At 48.6% G+C, this 14,599-nt stretch overlaps 1 protein-coding gene across 1 annotated transcript; it reads left to right on the plus strand.

Annotated features, from left to right (window-relative positions):
- Window positions 1-721: 721 nt before the first annotated feature.
- BDV27DRAFT_154279 (uncharacterized protein) lies at window positions 722-9,776 on the plus strand (the record flags this gene model as incomplete). Its single annotated transcript, XM_032071934.1, has 7 exons — window positions 722-1,873; window positions 1,937-2,060; window positions 2,134-2,246; window positions 2,304-2,739; window positions 2,796-6,385; window positions 6,442-7,620; window positions 7,680-9,776. 7 exons carry the CDS (start codon window positions 722-724, stop codon window positions 9,774-9,776), a joined length of 8,691 nt encoding a protein of 2,896 aa, XP_031931188.1.
- Between the last annotated feature and the right edge of the window lie 4,823 nt (window positions 9,777-14,599).

The following is a 14,599-nucleotide window of genomic DNA, read 5'->3' on the forward strand; positions in this document are numbered from 1 at the left end:
TTACTCATTGGGCAGGTATAGTTCTGTGGGATGTAGTACCTGTGTTCGTGTCACGACAGCAGTATATCCTGCCGGTAGAAAGTAACCGTACGTGAAGGTCGAAATATCCCGACGAAGCCACCGGCAATTAAAGCAAGATAACCGGGGATTGAAGGGCTTGTCGGGAAATTAAGCATATGCGATAATCTCGAAAGCTAAGTTTTGGCTATTGTGGCTAGACCCGCCTAGCGAGAGAGGATAATAAGTATATTGTACGTGTCCTGGAAAACCGACGTCGTACCTTGGTCTATACAGAAGTTGTACTTCTTGCTCTTGTACATCTTGTAGAACAGCCTATCTATAAGGCATGACATGTAGATCAGATGTGTGGATTCTATGGGGGAAAAAGCACATTGCGGGTTGTAGCATGAAGATCCAAGAGAATGGCTGTAGAAGGTGGGCGCAACAACCGCCGAGAACCAACCATAATAAATGCAGGTTTCCACGCATACAGAATATACCGCATATCTTCTAGTATGTACGACGTGATGGGGCTGAAGAGAGGTTGTATGAAAAATGCTCTTTCGCATTGTATAACTAAAGCACCTAAGACCTATCAGTTAAGGGAATATACCCCTCTTTTGTTATAGCTTCCCCTCTCATACGGTTGTTCCGTCTCAGCAGCCGTTGGTAAATCATCTCCAGAAGAGTCGGCCCTGTTTGTCTGGATAGCTCTGCAAGTATGGAACAATGCTGTAGCAATGTAGCATTTCCAAAAGTCGCAGAAGTTAAAGATCCCAGCTCAGTCCGCAGGCCGACTCCAGTCTGGTTGAACAGGGGCGGGGTGACAGAGTACGTTGTCGACGATGTCAGGGAGGGCCCAGTCCCCTTCCCTATCGCCATTGTGGGGATGGGGATGAGGCTTCCTGGTGGAGTAAGCTCGGGAAGTGAATTCTGGGACTTTCTTGTCAACAAGCGTGATGGCCTATGTAGGGTCCCTGAAACGAGGTACAACGTCGATGCATTCTACGACGAGGCACGCGAAGGTGCTGTCCGGACAAAACATGGCTACTTCTTAGAGCAAGATATCGCGCAACTAGACGTCGGGTTCTTCGGTATAAGTAAACTTGAAGCGGAGAAGCTCGATCCACAACAGAGACTACTGCTGGAAGTAGTCTGGGAATGCATGGAAAATGCCGGCCAGACGAACTGGCAGGGTACAAATATTGGATGCTTCGTTGGCGTCTTCGGGGAAGATTGGCTGGATCTCTTGAGTAAGGACACACAGCAACACGATAGATATCGGGTCATGAGCGCTGGTGATTTTGCGCTGTCGAACCGGCTTTCATACGAGTACGATTTGACAGGGCCCAGTGTCACAGTCCGAACCGGTTGCTCGTCATCCATGGTTGGTTTACACGAAGCGTGCCAGGCAATTTACACCGGGGAATGTTCATCTGCGATTGTTGCCGGAACAAACCTTATCATGAGCCCGACCATGACGACAACAATGTCAGAAAACTTGGTTCTCTCATCGAGCGGAATCTGCAGAACATTTGATGCTGCAGCTGATGGGTACGGAAGAGGCGAAGCAATTAATGCAGTCTATATCAAGCCTCTGGATGATGCATTAGCCAATGCCGACCCAATACGAGCCATTATTCGCTCAACGGCGGTCAACTGTGACGGCAAAACACCCAGCATCACCACCCCCGGCTCCAAAGCGCAAGAGAGGTTGGTTAGACGAGCGTATAAAAAGGCCCACATCGAAGGTGATGATATTCATAAGACTGCGTTTTTCGAATGTCACGGAACAGGTACCATAGCTGGAGATACTGCGGAAACAACCGGCGTGGCCAACATATTTGGCGAGAAGGGAATATACATTGGAGCCGTAAGTTGTTGTTGTTGTTGTTTGATTGATTTGAAGACCCCGACCGTTGCTAATCCCAAGAAGGTTAAGCCCAATGTCGGTCACTCCGAAGGCGCGTCGGGAATCACGAGCATTATCAAGTGCGTCTTGGCACTAGAGAACAAGATCATCCCTCCCAATGTGCACTTCCAGACACCGAATCCTAAGAGTGGGTGTTACATGTCATTCTGTGGATAGCTAAGGTATGCAATATACTCACTAATTGGTCTTTTGCTATATAGTTCCTTTCGAGAGCGCCAAACTGCAAGTACCTGTAGAGCCAACACCATGGCCGTCCGATCGGAAGGAGAGGATCAGCGTTAACTCTTTCGGCATTGGGGGAACCAACGCTCATGTACGCATATATCCTCGGGGTCGATGCAAGAGAGATATGGCGTACTAAATCTGTCAGGTTATACTAGATTCTGCATCTTCCGTACTGCGAAAAACGAGTCCAGAAGCACAATTGGTCTCCGAGCCAGATTACCAGCTCTTGGTTCTCTCTGCAAAGGAAACGAAATCGTTAGATGGGCAAATCGAAAGGATTACAAGGTATATCGAAGCTAATACATCATGTTTGAAGGATTTAGCTTTCACCCTTGCGCGAAGACGAGAGCACCTGCCTTATAGAGCCTTTGCTGTAACTGACAAGGATGGGTCTCTTCCGACCTTTCAAAAAGCTCAATCCACGGCTCCATGCCCAGTATTCGTATTTAATGGCCAGGGAGCCCAGTGGCCAACAATGGGAAAGGAACTTATGTGTAGATTCCCAAAGTTCCGCGAAGATATCCACCGGATGGACAAGATCTTGACGGAGCTCAGGGAAGCGCCTCCCTGGAGTATTGAAGGTATGTTATCCCCGTTACTTTAAACTGCGGGCATCATTCCCACTCACCAAGGCCAGAGGAACTTTCTAAAGATGAGTCGATTAGCCACGTGGGACATGCTGAATTCGCCCAACCCCTTTGCACAGCGATTCAAATTGCTCTCGTCAATCTGCTTCGGGAGTGGGGCATCGTCCCATCGGTGGTGGTGGGCCACTCAAGTGGTGAAATAGCTGCAGCATATGCTTCGGGAGCAATATCTGCTCGTGTAGCTATTATCCTGTCCTACTGCCGCGGCCAAGCGATAAAGACTCTGTCCATCAGCCATTCTGGTGCAATGGCCGCTGTTGGTATGAGCCCAGACGCTGCTCGCGTGTTCTTGGAAGAAGGCGTGACTGTTGCATGTGAAAACAGTCCAATTAGTGTCACACTATCAGGGGACAAGGAAGCCTTGGACCGTGTTCTCATCAAGATTCACAATGATGATGAGAATGTAATGTGCAAGCATCTTGCGGTGGATGTTGCCTATCATTCTCACCATATGCGGGGTGCCAGACAAATTTACGAGTCACTGATATCACCACATATATGTCACAATAGCTCCATGGTTCCTCTTTATTCGAGTGTAACTTCAACACCGATTATTGAAGCAAGCAAACTTGATACCACGTATTGGTCCCAGAACTTGTCATCTCCCGTTTTGTTTAGGGCCGCAGTGCAAGGTATCCTGGATAACAACGGACCGGTAAAGTTATTTCTGGAAATTGGTCCGCACTCCACCCTTGCTGGTCCCCTGAGGCAAATATTCCAAGCACAAACTAGCAAAGAAAGAGCTGCATTGTACGTTCCTACGTTGCGCAGAGGAACTGGAGAGTGGCAAAGCCTACTGGCCACGGCCGGCCATATATTTACGCATGGCATTCCTATTGACCTTAACGGCATTATTCCCAATGGCGCGGCTCTACACGACCTCCCCCCTTATACTTGGAAGCATGGTGAGAGATATTGGAATGAGTCACGTTTAGCAAACCAATGGAGATTACGTCAAGAGCCTCACCATGAGCTTCTGGGCTCTAGGGTGCTTGAGTCATCCAGCGTTGAACCGTCATGGAGGAATATCCTGCAGATAGACCAGGTTCCTTGGCTTGGAGACCATAGGATTGGTAAGGATGTGGTTTTTCCCTGTGCAGGATATGTTGCAATGGTGGGTGAAGCGATTCGGCAAATAACAGAGTCAACTGAATATTCAGTGAGGAACATGTTTATGCGCGCTGCGTTAACGCTAGAGACATCTAGTGCAACGGAGATTATAACAACTCTTCGACCAGCAAGGCTTGCTGATAATATTGATTCCATATGGTATGACTTTACAATATCTGCCTCTCAAAGCGCCAAGTGGAAAAAGCACTGTATTGGTCAAGTGAGGCCCGCGTCAGATCGGACCTTAAAGGCAAAAGAGATCACACCATATCCTAGACTGGTCAGATCTGAGAAGTGGTACAACGCTTTAGAGAGGCGTGGGTTAGAATATGGTCCTCAATTCAGAGGACTTGAACAGATCTCGGCCAGTCCGTCAAGTTATCAAGCTGCTGCGATGTTGCAGGATGATGAAAGCTTGTACGTGAGTCACTACTCGCTACACCCGACTATTATAGACGAGAGCCTTCAACTGCTCAGTGTGGCTGTAACCCATGGCATCCCTCGCCAAATGACCCGTTTGGCAATCCCGACGGCTATCGGAGAGCTTTATGTAGGTATTGGAAGGGGGAAAATGTCACTCGATGTGTCCTGTGACGCCTCGGGAGGCATGATGCGTGGAAATGCAATGCTTGTCTCCAAGGACCAAGTGGTACTCTCCCTGCAGCATGGCCTTTTCTTCAGCATTCAAGATCCTGATATAGGGATTCGCAAGCTTCCGGTAGCTGCGACAATTCACTGGGGTCCTCACATCGACTTTGTCCCTGTTGGACAACAACTGTTTTCTTCATCACCGAGCTTCTTGGAGGGTCGCCGTAGGGTTGTCAGGCTAGGTGGTCTTTATGGCGTGGAATGCTATTATCAGACGAGATCCTTACAGCCCACACAGGCACATTTGAATAAATGGTTATCCTGGATAACAACAAACTATAGATACATGCGTGACAACGCATCTGTGCTAGTGCCGGAGCTGAGAGACATCTGTTCCCTGAACCCGGCGGAACGTGCTGCGGAGTTGGAGGGGCTTAAATCCATGCAGCCACAAGATATCGGTTACCCATTTCAAGTCCTATATAGTCGGATTCTCGGTTCAATCCACAGGCTTTTTGGGGGCCAGCTGGAACCTATTGATCTTCTGGTAGAGGACGGTGCGCTCAAATCCTTTTACGAGCAATCTGCCATGATCGGTTCCTGGCACGAATTTGCATCCCTACTCGGGCATTCCTATCCGCAGCTACGGGTCCTTGAAGTAGGAGGTGGTACTGGCGCGGATACCCTTATTGCCTTGAAAGGCCTCACATTGGACCACGTCAATAGGCTATATTCTACATATACATTTACAGATATATCCCCTGGATTCCTTCTAGAAGCAAAGGAAAAGTATAAGTCTTATCCGGCCATGGATTACGCTACCCTCGATATCAGCCGCGATCCAGTTGAGCAAGGTTTCGAGCCTGAAAGTTATGACCTGATTATTGCGGCTAATGTGATCCATGCAACCCCGCGAATTTCGGACACACTACGAAATGTCCGTAGGTTGCTTGCTCCCGGTGGCCGTCTTTTACTGATTGAACTGACCTGCACCATCCCAATAATCGACCATATCATGGGTATCTTGCCGGGTTGGTGGCTGGGTGAGGGCGACGGGCGAGAAGAACGGCCATATGTCTCCGTGGACAAATGGCATGATAAGCTGGTAGAAGCTGGATTTACGGGTGTGGAGGCTTTCAGGTATGATCATGAACCGCCGTATCAACTGAATGCACATATCTTGGCCAGGGTGCCTGCTGCCACGTCACCCGAGAAAGGAGAGGTCTCTCTTCTTTATCGTACTGTCATTCACGACTGGGCCCGGGATCTCGCGAGAGACCTTGCAAAGGCGGGGTACTCAGTTCGCTGGTGCACACTAAAGCAAGTACCGTCACCCGGTGCAAACATAATCTCGGTGATTGACCTTGAGGGCCCCTTTTTCCATGAGCTCACGCCAGCCGACTTCGAGAGCTTCCAATCGTATGTTTCGCGTTTGGGAGATGGTCATCTGCTATGGGTCACACGATTTGTTCAAATGGAGTGCGACGATCCTAGATATGCGTTAGTTCTGGGCCTAGCCCGGACTATTCGACATGAGATTATGCCTCAATTTGCTACCATCGAAATCGACCAAGTAGACAGGGTCTCCCTCCAACCTGTGGTTCAGGTGTTTGAGCGACTTTTGTCTCAGCTGGATGATCCTAGTGCGGCACCGGAATATGAATTCGCTGTCCGGGAGGGAAGTGTACACGCTCCGCGGTTCCAGTGGAATTCGTTTGAGGAGCAAGTCGAGGCAGGCGAGAGCCTAGCCCCGAAAGTACTGGATATTGAAGCTTACGCAATGCTTGATTCCCTGACGTGGACTTGTGCAGAGATATCGCCAAATGACTTGGAGAAGGAGGAGCTTGAAGTTGATATAAAATATGTTGGCCTTAACTTTAGGGTGAGAATTACACGCTACGATACTTGCACATATGGCACTCAATCTAACATCAATAGGACCTGATGGTAGTTATGGGCGTCATGGGGGATATGACCCAGGTCGGCTTGGAAGCTAGTGGAATTGTGCGACGAGTGGGATCTGCTGTCAACCAATTTTCACCCGGTGATAGAATCATGGTCTCTCAGCTTGGCCTCATGTGCACTCGAAAAGTGGTACGAGCAGAACGATGTCTTCCAATTCCGGACAATATTTCGCTGGAAGGTGCTGCCACGATACTTTGTGTCTATGGTACTGTAGTCTACTCTCTTATAAACGCCGGCAGCCTCAAGCGAGGGCAATCAGTGCTGATACATTCTGCATGTGGTGGGGTGGGGCTTGGTGCGGTACAGCTATGTCAGCTAATCGGCGCTGTCATCTACGCGACTGTTGGCAGTGATGAGAAAGCTCGGCATCTCATAGACAACTTCAACATTCCCGCTGATCATATATTTGACTCTAGAAGTTCGTCTTTCCTGCAAGGCGTATTACACAAGACCGATGGCCACGGTGTCGATTTGGTCCTCAACTCTTTGTCGGGTGACCTGCTCCATGCATCTTGGCAATGCGTTGCGAAGTTCGGCAAAATGGTCGAACTTGGGAAAAGAGACTTTCTGGGACACGGCCTTTTGGAGATGGACAGGTTCCTTGATAATCGCTCTTTTATTGGAATTGACCTCCTCCAGCTCATTGACGGAGATATTGGAGCTCTACACGAAATGATTGGACGTGTCATGGAATACTTTCAAGAAGGCAAGGCGGGCCCCATCAGCCCAGTTACTGTATTCGATGCTGTCAATGTAGTAAAGGCCTTCCGGTATATGCAAAGCGGACAGCACATGGGGAAGATTGTCGTCAAAATGCCAGACCTTCCATCGACGCTTCCAGTTGCTCGCATTCACGAAATGGTCGCATATTTCCCGGCAAACGCATCGTACCTTCTCGTCGGTGGTCTTGGAGGCCTCGGCCGTGCTGTTGCTACCTGGATGGTTGAAAAGGGAGCTAGACATCTAGTCTTCCTTTCACGTACTGGTCCAAATACCCTCGAAAGTAGCTCTTTTATAAAGACCTTAGAATGCCAGGGCTGTGATGCGACTACTGTTGTGGGGAATGTAGGAGACATTGACGACGTTCGGCGTGCAGTTTTTGCGGCCAAAACACCAATTGCAGGAGTCATTCAACTGTCAATGGTTTTAAAGGTACATATCTTAAACTGACTTCGTTAGACTACGGATTGACTAATGTTTATGTCCCACAGGATCAAAATTTACACTATATGGTTCACGAAGAATGGGTGGCCGCATTGTATCCAAAGGTTAAAGGAACATGGAACCTTCATCACGTGCTGAAGGATAAACCATTAGACTTCTTCCTTCTTATCAGTTCAATGGCTGGCATTATTGGCTGGCCTGGCCAAGCCAACTATGGCGCTGCAAATACCTTTTTAGACGCTTTTGTGAAATATCGCCAGTCACTGCACTTGCCGGCTCATGCAATTGACCTCGGCCTTATGGGGGACATTGGCTACGCGTCAGAGGCCTCGCTCGTACCGTCGTTGGAAGCGTCGCAATCAAATTCAGTACGAGTGCTAGACGAGCGGCAATTCCTTCGAGCAGTCGAGGTTGCGGTATTAGCGCAACGATTTCATTGCCCAAATCAGGTCGCTGTGGGACTCGGAACTACGCGGGCTCTATCTTCCGCAGACTTTGCTGCAGACTGGATGAAAGAGGCGCGGTTTGGTATATGGAAGAACATAATTGCTACCATGGAACAACCTACAAAGGGCTCCAGGGCTGACGAGCTTAGGGAGCACATGGAAGCCATCAAGAACAACCCGTCACTGTTAGATCAACCAGAGGTGGAGGAGAGGATTGTCTTTGAACTTGGAAGATTAATCGCGTCCTACACGTCGCGACCGGAAGATATCACTCTAGAGGAATTATCCGATATTCCAATTGATTCATTGATGACATTCGAGATTCGCACTTGGTTTCGCCGCCATGCTGGAATTGAGATTACGCTAGTAGAGGTCTCAAACTCAGGGACTGTCGGTGGGCTGGGTAAGATTGCTGTTCAGAAGCTCCGCGACAAGCACACGCGCAAGAATCACAAAGGCAGTGAAGGCCAAGGTGATGACTCGGACGGGGCCGAGGAAGAGCCAAGTTACCATGATGACTTGACGCTTGGTCAAACAATGCGACCGATTTCTAGCAACATACCAGATTGGACCTCTGATTCTGAGGGAAATGTCTTCTTTACTGGTGCAACTGGATTCCTTGGTGTCTTTCTACTGTCGGAGCTTATCGCCTTATCAGAGGTCAAGCAAATTGCATGTCTAGTTCGGGCAAATACGTCAGACATGGGCCATACAAGGATCAGACAAACCTTCGCCAAGTACGGGCTTCCAGTAGACTTCAGATCCAAGGTTATCGCAATACCTGGGGATGTGGCCAAGAAGAACCTCGGTCTACGACCAGAAACCTTCAGTCACTTGGCGCAGTGGTCCAGTGTGATCTTTCATTTTGTAGGATATGCCAATTACACCTTGCCATACTCCGTTCACAGGGGTCCGAATGTCCTTGGGCTTCTCGAAACCCTTCGGCTTGCCAATACCGAGCGATTGAAGCCTATCCATTATTGCTCTAGTATCTCCGCGTGCGGTATCACCGAAAACCTCATTGGCCCCGTCCCTGAGGATGTCCGGCCCCGCGTCGAGTCTCAGAATGTGGCACAAAGTATTGGCTATACGCAAAGCAAGTTTGTCGCTGAAAGTATTGTTTGGGACGCCATTGAGAATGGTTTCCCTATAGCCATATACCGACCATCAATTGTTACTGGCCACAGCCGCACAGGCGCGTGTAAGAAGGAGGATATTATCAACAGACTCATGGCTAACAGTATTCGGCTCGGGTGTTATCCTCATCCACCACAGCAGAGGTTTCATTGTATACCGGTAGACTTTGCTTGTTCAGCGATATCCCGGATCTCATTAAACGGAGCTAGCCTCGGCCATGCTTTCAATATCACTCAGCCAGACCAAGACAAGGTCTTAACCCTTGGGCAGGTCTATAATATCTTGAGCGAGTATTCCCCTACCCCTCTAATCTCCATTCCTACCGCCGAATGGATGAAGAAATTCACCAAGAAACGAGATTCACAAATCCAAGTATCCAGTTCTATTCTAGCGGAGAGACTAGCCGATCACAGGATTTGGTGGGATGATTGGGAGTATATGGCTGCGTATGGCACGGAAAACCTCCGCCGAGCGATGGCCGATCACCCAGACATCATCGACCTCAAGCCTGTCCCTGAGTTGCTCAAGGTGTATTACGACTTTTGGTCGAGAGTTGATTGATAGTACTTCTGGATGTGATGTCGAACGATCCGATCATGGATCTAAGACGGCTATCTCTCGGTAAAGCTCCCTGATTCAGTCGCCTACATTTTGCGTAGGTGTATCTGTTGTTGCTAGTGTCTATTCAAATCAGTAACTGGTTCCGGCGATCTCTTGCTGTTGACATATCTCTCACGTTGGTCAAGAAAGCACAGACGGTGGGAGAGTTGGGTCGATCTATCACCATGAGACTCAAAGCCAACTGTCTGGAAACCAAGCCGGAAGGAGGCTAAAGAGAAGATATGAGAATCCCGCAGAATACACCATTTTGCACGATGGGCGGCGATGGGTATGGGACGGAGCACCGAATCTTTGGAATCCTGTATATGAAAGAGCAATAAACAAGCAGTGAGGTTAGTGTTCTAACTATCAATACCTTAGACAATAGTCGCGTGCTGTTAGCTCCTATAAGCATATAGAAATAATTCACATAATTCTCCTTCAGCCACGATTCTGTATATCGTTATTGTGCATATCATTCCAGGTTCTCCAGTCATAGCTTTGTAGCGTTACTAATTCTTGCAATTGGTTACACTTACAGAGCTCCACTCTCTCTCGGTGAAGTGCATTTTCGCGGCAATTGAGATTAGTTAGTGCCTGATTCAGGCCCTTCTAGCATGGAAGAGCCCATACTGTAAACAGTGCCACCGCCACTTCAAGGCCAGCTAAACTACTGCAGTGAGAGCCAGGTATCCAGTCCTTTCATCTACACCCTAATTCCGCACCTGCCACGTCTCTAACCACCAGTGAACAAGTATCTACTCCGATATTAGAGACATTTCACTACATACCGTTACCCGACTAGACCATATACTTCATGGCTATTGTGAACCCATCAGACTCGTAAGCGTTTGGAGCTTAAATAACCAAGACCAGTGAAGCATCAGGGAGTATATCGTTGTCTTTGTATTTCATCGACGATGATTACGTATAATCAAAGCCACTCAGTCAATTTACAGATCTGCATCCCTAACAATAGAAAGAAAGTAGAACGGAGTCGTCCACGCCAACCAGCAAATCGTCCAAATGTACCCAAAGAGCGGAATACATGATTTGAAGCGAGAATATTCATAGACTTTCAGTCCAGCCACAAGAGTGAACATGTATTTTGCAGCATCTTCAATGCCTATCCCTAGCGTCTGGACACAAAAGAACCACATAACATCATAGTATCTCGGTTGAAGTCCACCCGATAAATGCCCTACCACGTGGCACAGCCCAGAAAGAAAAAATGCTAGACCAATCTTGCAGTACTGATTTCCTATGTGAGAGCGAGTTAGGATTCCTGGCATGCTTTCAATCAGGTAGTGGCTTGTAGCTGTAAGTGAGTTCCGAAAGAGTTGCTGCCAGAACTTTCTGCAATGCCAGAAGTGTAAGCTGGAAGTAAACGATGTAGATATGATGATAACTTGTCTAGGGTAAACTCACCCCCAGAATCCACGAACGCTGCTTACTGCTGTGAGGGGACCAAAAAGTGGTGGGAGATACATGTCCGGGTAGTTGAAGAGTAAAACAGTCGTCATGCAAATTATGGCATAGAGGATCTGCAAGTGGAGGTATGCGACAGCCCAGAAACCAAGGCTTAACGCAGTCCGTGCGAAGTATTTTTGTGAAGGTCGTGTCCTCATTGCGAATATATGGGATGCCATCTCGGAAGACTAGGTGTGGTATGTCCATCACATATGTAGCTCCTATGAAATAGACGTATGGGGTCCCAAATAGACAGGTGCATATTGACCAGGGAAGGAGGTTCGATTTGCTTGGGACGAGTAGGGCGTTAGAATAGCCAAACGTAGGCAGGTTTCTACATTGGGATTGGTTTCCCACGTCTCTCGTATCAAGAAGTAGCTTTAGCCCCTGCTCAAATGGGTGAGGGACGCTATGATCCGTTTCCCCCTCCGCGTGGGGTACGTGACCCTTTGGGTGAAGAAGTACGGAGATATAGGATTTCCACACCTCACAGAGCGAGAAAAGCGAGGATTGGACCAAAGACAGGCTCGTATCCAGGGACGGCAGTAACCCCTCTGTAATAGGCTGCTTCGCCGGCGCTCGCGGTCAAACTACAAAGAGCCACGAGTCGAGCATTAGACTGCCTATGTGGGAGAGTCACGGCGTAACTGGTTACGATCCACAAGGAGATGGTCAGGGCGGATCTGACCAACACGTCTTGCCGGAGGCAGATAGTTCTTAGTAGTCCCAGCATTCCGGTTATGTTTCCGCCGCGTATGAGAAGAGAGAACTTTTCACATCGAAGGGCTCCAAAGGACGCCGTGTCTGTTGGGCTGGTCGACTAGATATGCAGCGTCATGGGAACACAAGACGTCATATGAACTAACAAACAAACATTGTTACTTCCCAGACCTGCGATGTGGATTGGATGCTCATGGAACACGTCTACGTATATTGTAGCACCCCAAAGCTTGGATACACCGCATATGTGTATGGACAGCGGGCGCCTAGTCTATGCCATTTTTGCGGCGATAACCTCCGACAAAGGTCGCAGGCATCTTTCTTTCATTTGGAGTCTGCTCAGGGCCAATGGTTTACAAACCAAGAACAATGCGACAAGGCTTTAGTGATACCAGAGTTCTCTTGTATAGGTCTAGGTGTGTCCCGTCGATCTTTGATAATTCATGCTTGCTGCCGCGTGCCATGGTCAGTAGAAACACATCCGCTTTTCATAAAGACGTCTCAACACTCGATGGAGAGCGAGAATCGATCTCCCTGAGCTGGAATCAACCGCCTTTTCCGTGCTGAAATGGCAGTCGTATTCAGTAGCAACAAGCTATAATGCTACTGATTTGGTATAACGTACAAGCAATCTTGGCTGTTCCCTTCATTGAGCGATAACCCTAAAAGCCTGAGTAAGCTGTTCACAAATATTCAGATTTATCAACGCATTCCCAGGGACGGAGCGATTGGCTTCATTCCTCCGTTCTTCCTGACTGGGTGAAATGCAAGGGATCATGCCGATCATCTCAGGCAGCCGTCGCTGCCTAAGCCCACTCACGATGTATTAAAAACGACGATGATACAGATTTCATCGAACAACGCTTCATTCAATATTAGCAATTATTACCATTCTGCATCTCAATTAGTTACTTAGTTATTCATCATTTGCTCCATGTCTAGACTTCATCCAAGTCTATCCCCACAATGGCCACAACAAGCGCAACATTCTCCAAAACCCTCCAATCGCTCACCCAAAGCAAGATCCGGGAACTAGAGAAACAACGCATAACATACGAGTCTCAAAAATCCCGAATCCTCGCCTCGGCGGCTCAACAATCTGACCCCCGAGACAGAGTAGCATGTATTCTGCACGGCATAAAAGCGCTCCGCTCTGGGAATGACAACTTAAAGGATAACAAAATAACCAACATCGAACGATGGCTAGACCAGGCGCGGTATGACTCTTCCATTCCGCAGGAGAAGCTTGACTCGTTCCAGGAACATCTCATTGCCACGCTGGATGCTCAAAGTATGAGGCTGGATATTGCAGATCTGTATTCCCGGCTTCTGACGGAGTGGATGGAGCCTACGTCTGACTCGGACCAGGTTCCTGATGGTGAGGAGGAGGATTATTTGGTGGTCGAGGAGCGACAGAAGCAAAGGTTGCAGCAATTGTGTGACCAGTTTGAGAGGGTGGTGTTTACTCCTTTGGAGACTGATGAGGATGAGATTTATGCATTTATTGATGGTCTTTTTCCCACCGAGGATAGCAGAATTGCTCTGGATTATCTCCGGGAGAAGGTTAGACATGAATGCTCTGAGCTCTGGCATAAATCGGATCCGTTTAACATTTACTCCATCCGGTCCTGTATCCGTGGACTCCTGACGGAGGACCTTCTCAGTGAAGAAAAACAGGGGATACTCAAATACTGCCTGGAGAATACCGTTGCATTGACTGAAATCGCAGACGTTCTGAACATGCGATATGCAGACCTCAAGAACTGGGACTGGCATGCCGAAGACGGGATCCCAGTTTTACCTCGCCAACAATTGAACGGTAAATACCGGATCTGGATCGATGACGACGTTCTTCAGACTATTTTCGCTCAATATATTGCTGTTCGGTTGTGCTCGATAATTAAAACGATATTGAAAGAGTTTATCGAGAGGAAATCGGTCTGGAATTGGCATCCAAGCCCGCGAATGACGGAGCGGGACAGCCTGCGTCGACAATTCTACCTAAGCGATTACGACATAAGAAATAGTATCGAAACGAGCCGGAAGAACGACTATCTGGAGTCTGATTTCCTGTTCCACATGCCTCTGACCGAATCATCCTTATCGGAACGGGGCATGTTGTACGATGATGAGAACAACGAGGACGGCGCAGATAGAGGCATCGATGGACCGTCGAACATCAAACAGCAGCTCCTGCGGAAGGTCGCATCTCAGATCCTGCTTGAACGTCAAATCAATGGCCAGGCGGCGGTGGTCCAATCGGACATGAAATGGTACGCCACTGCACTGCCGCACAGTACCATCCTCGCCGTTATGAAGTTCTTCGGCTTTCCGGAAGAATGGATCGCTTTCTTTCAGAAATACCTCGCAGCACCACTGAATTTGGATCATTCCGCCGAAGGACGGATGCAGACTGGTCCTCGGATTCGGAAGCGAGGTGTTCCTATTTCGCACGCGATGGAGAAGTTGACCGGAGAGCTGGTGCTTTTCCCTATGGATTTGGCCGTCAACCGGGAAACAGGCCTGCTCCTCTACCGCATCCATGACGATCTGTGGCTCTGCGGCAAGCCAGACAAATGTGCCAAAGCATGGGA

The sequence above is a fragment of the Aspergillus caelatus genome (genome assembly GCF_009193585.1).
Source record: "Aspergillus caelatus strain CBS 763.97 unplaced genomic scaffold BDV27scaffold_26, whole genome shotgun sequence".
NCBI lineage: Eukaryota > Fungi > Ascomycota > Eurotiomycetes > Eurotiales > Aspergillaceae > Aspergillus > Aspergillus caelatus.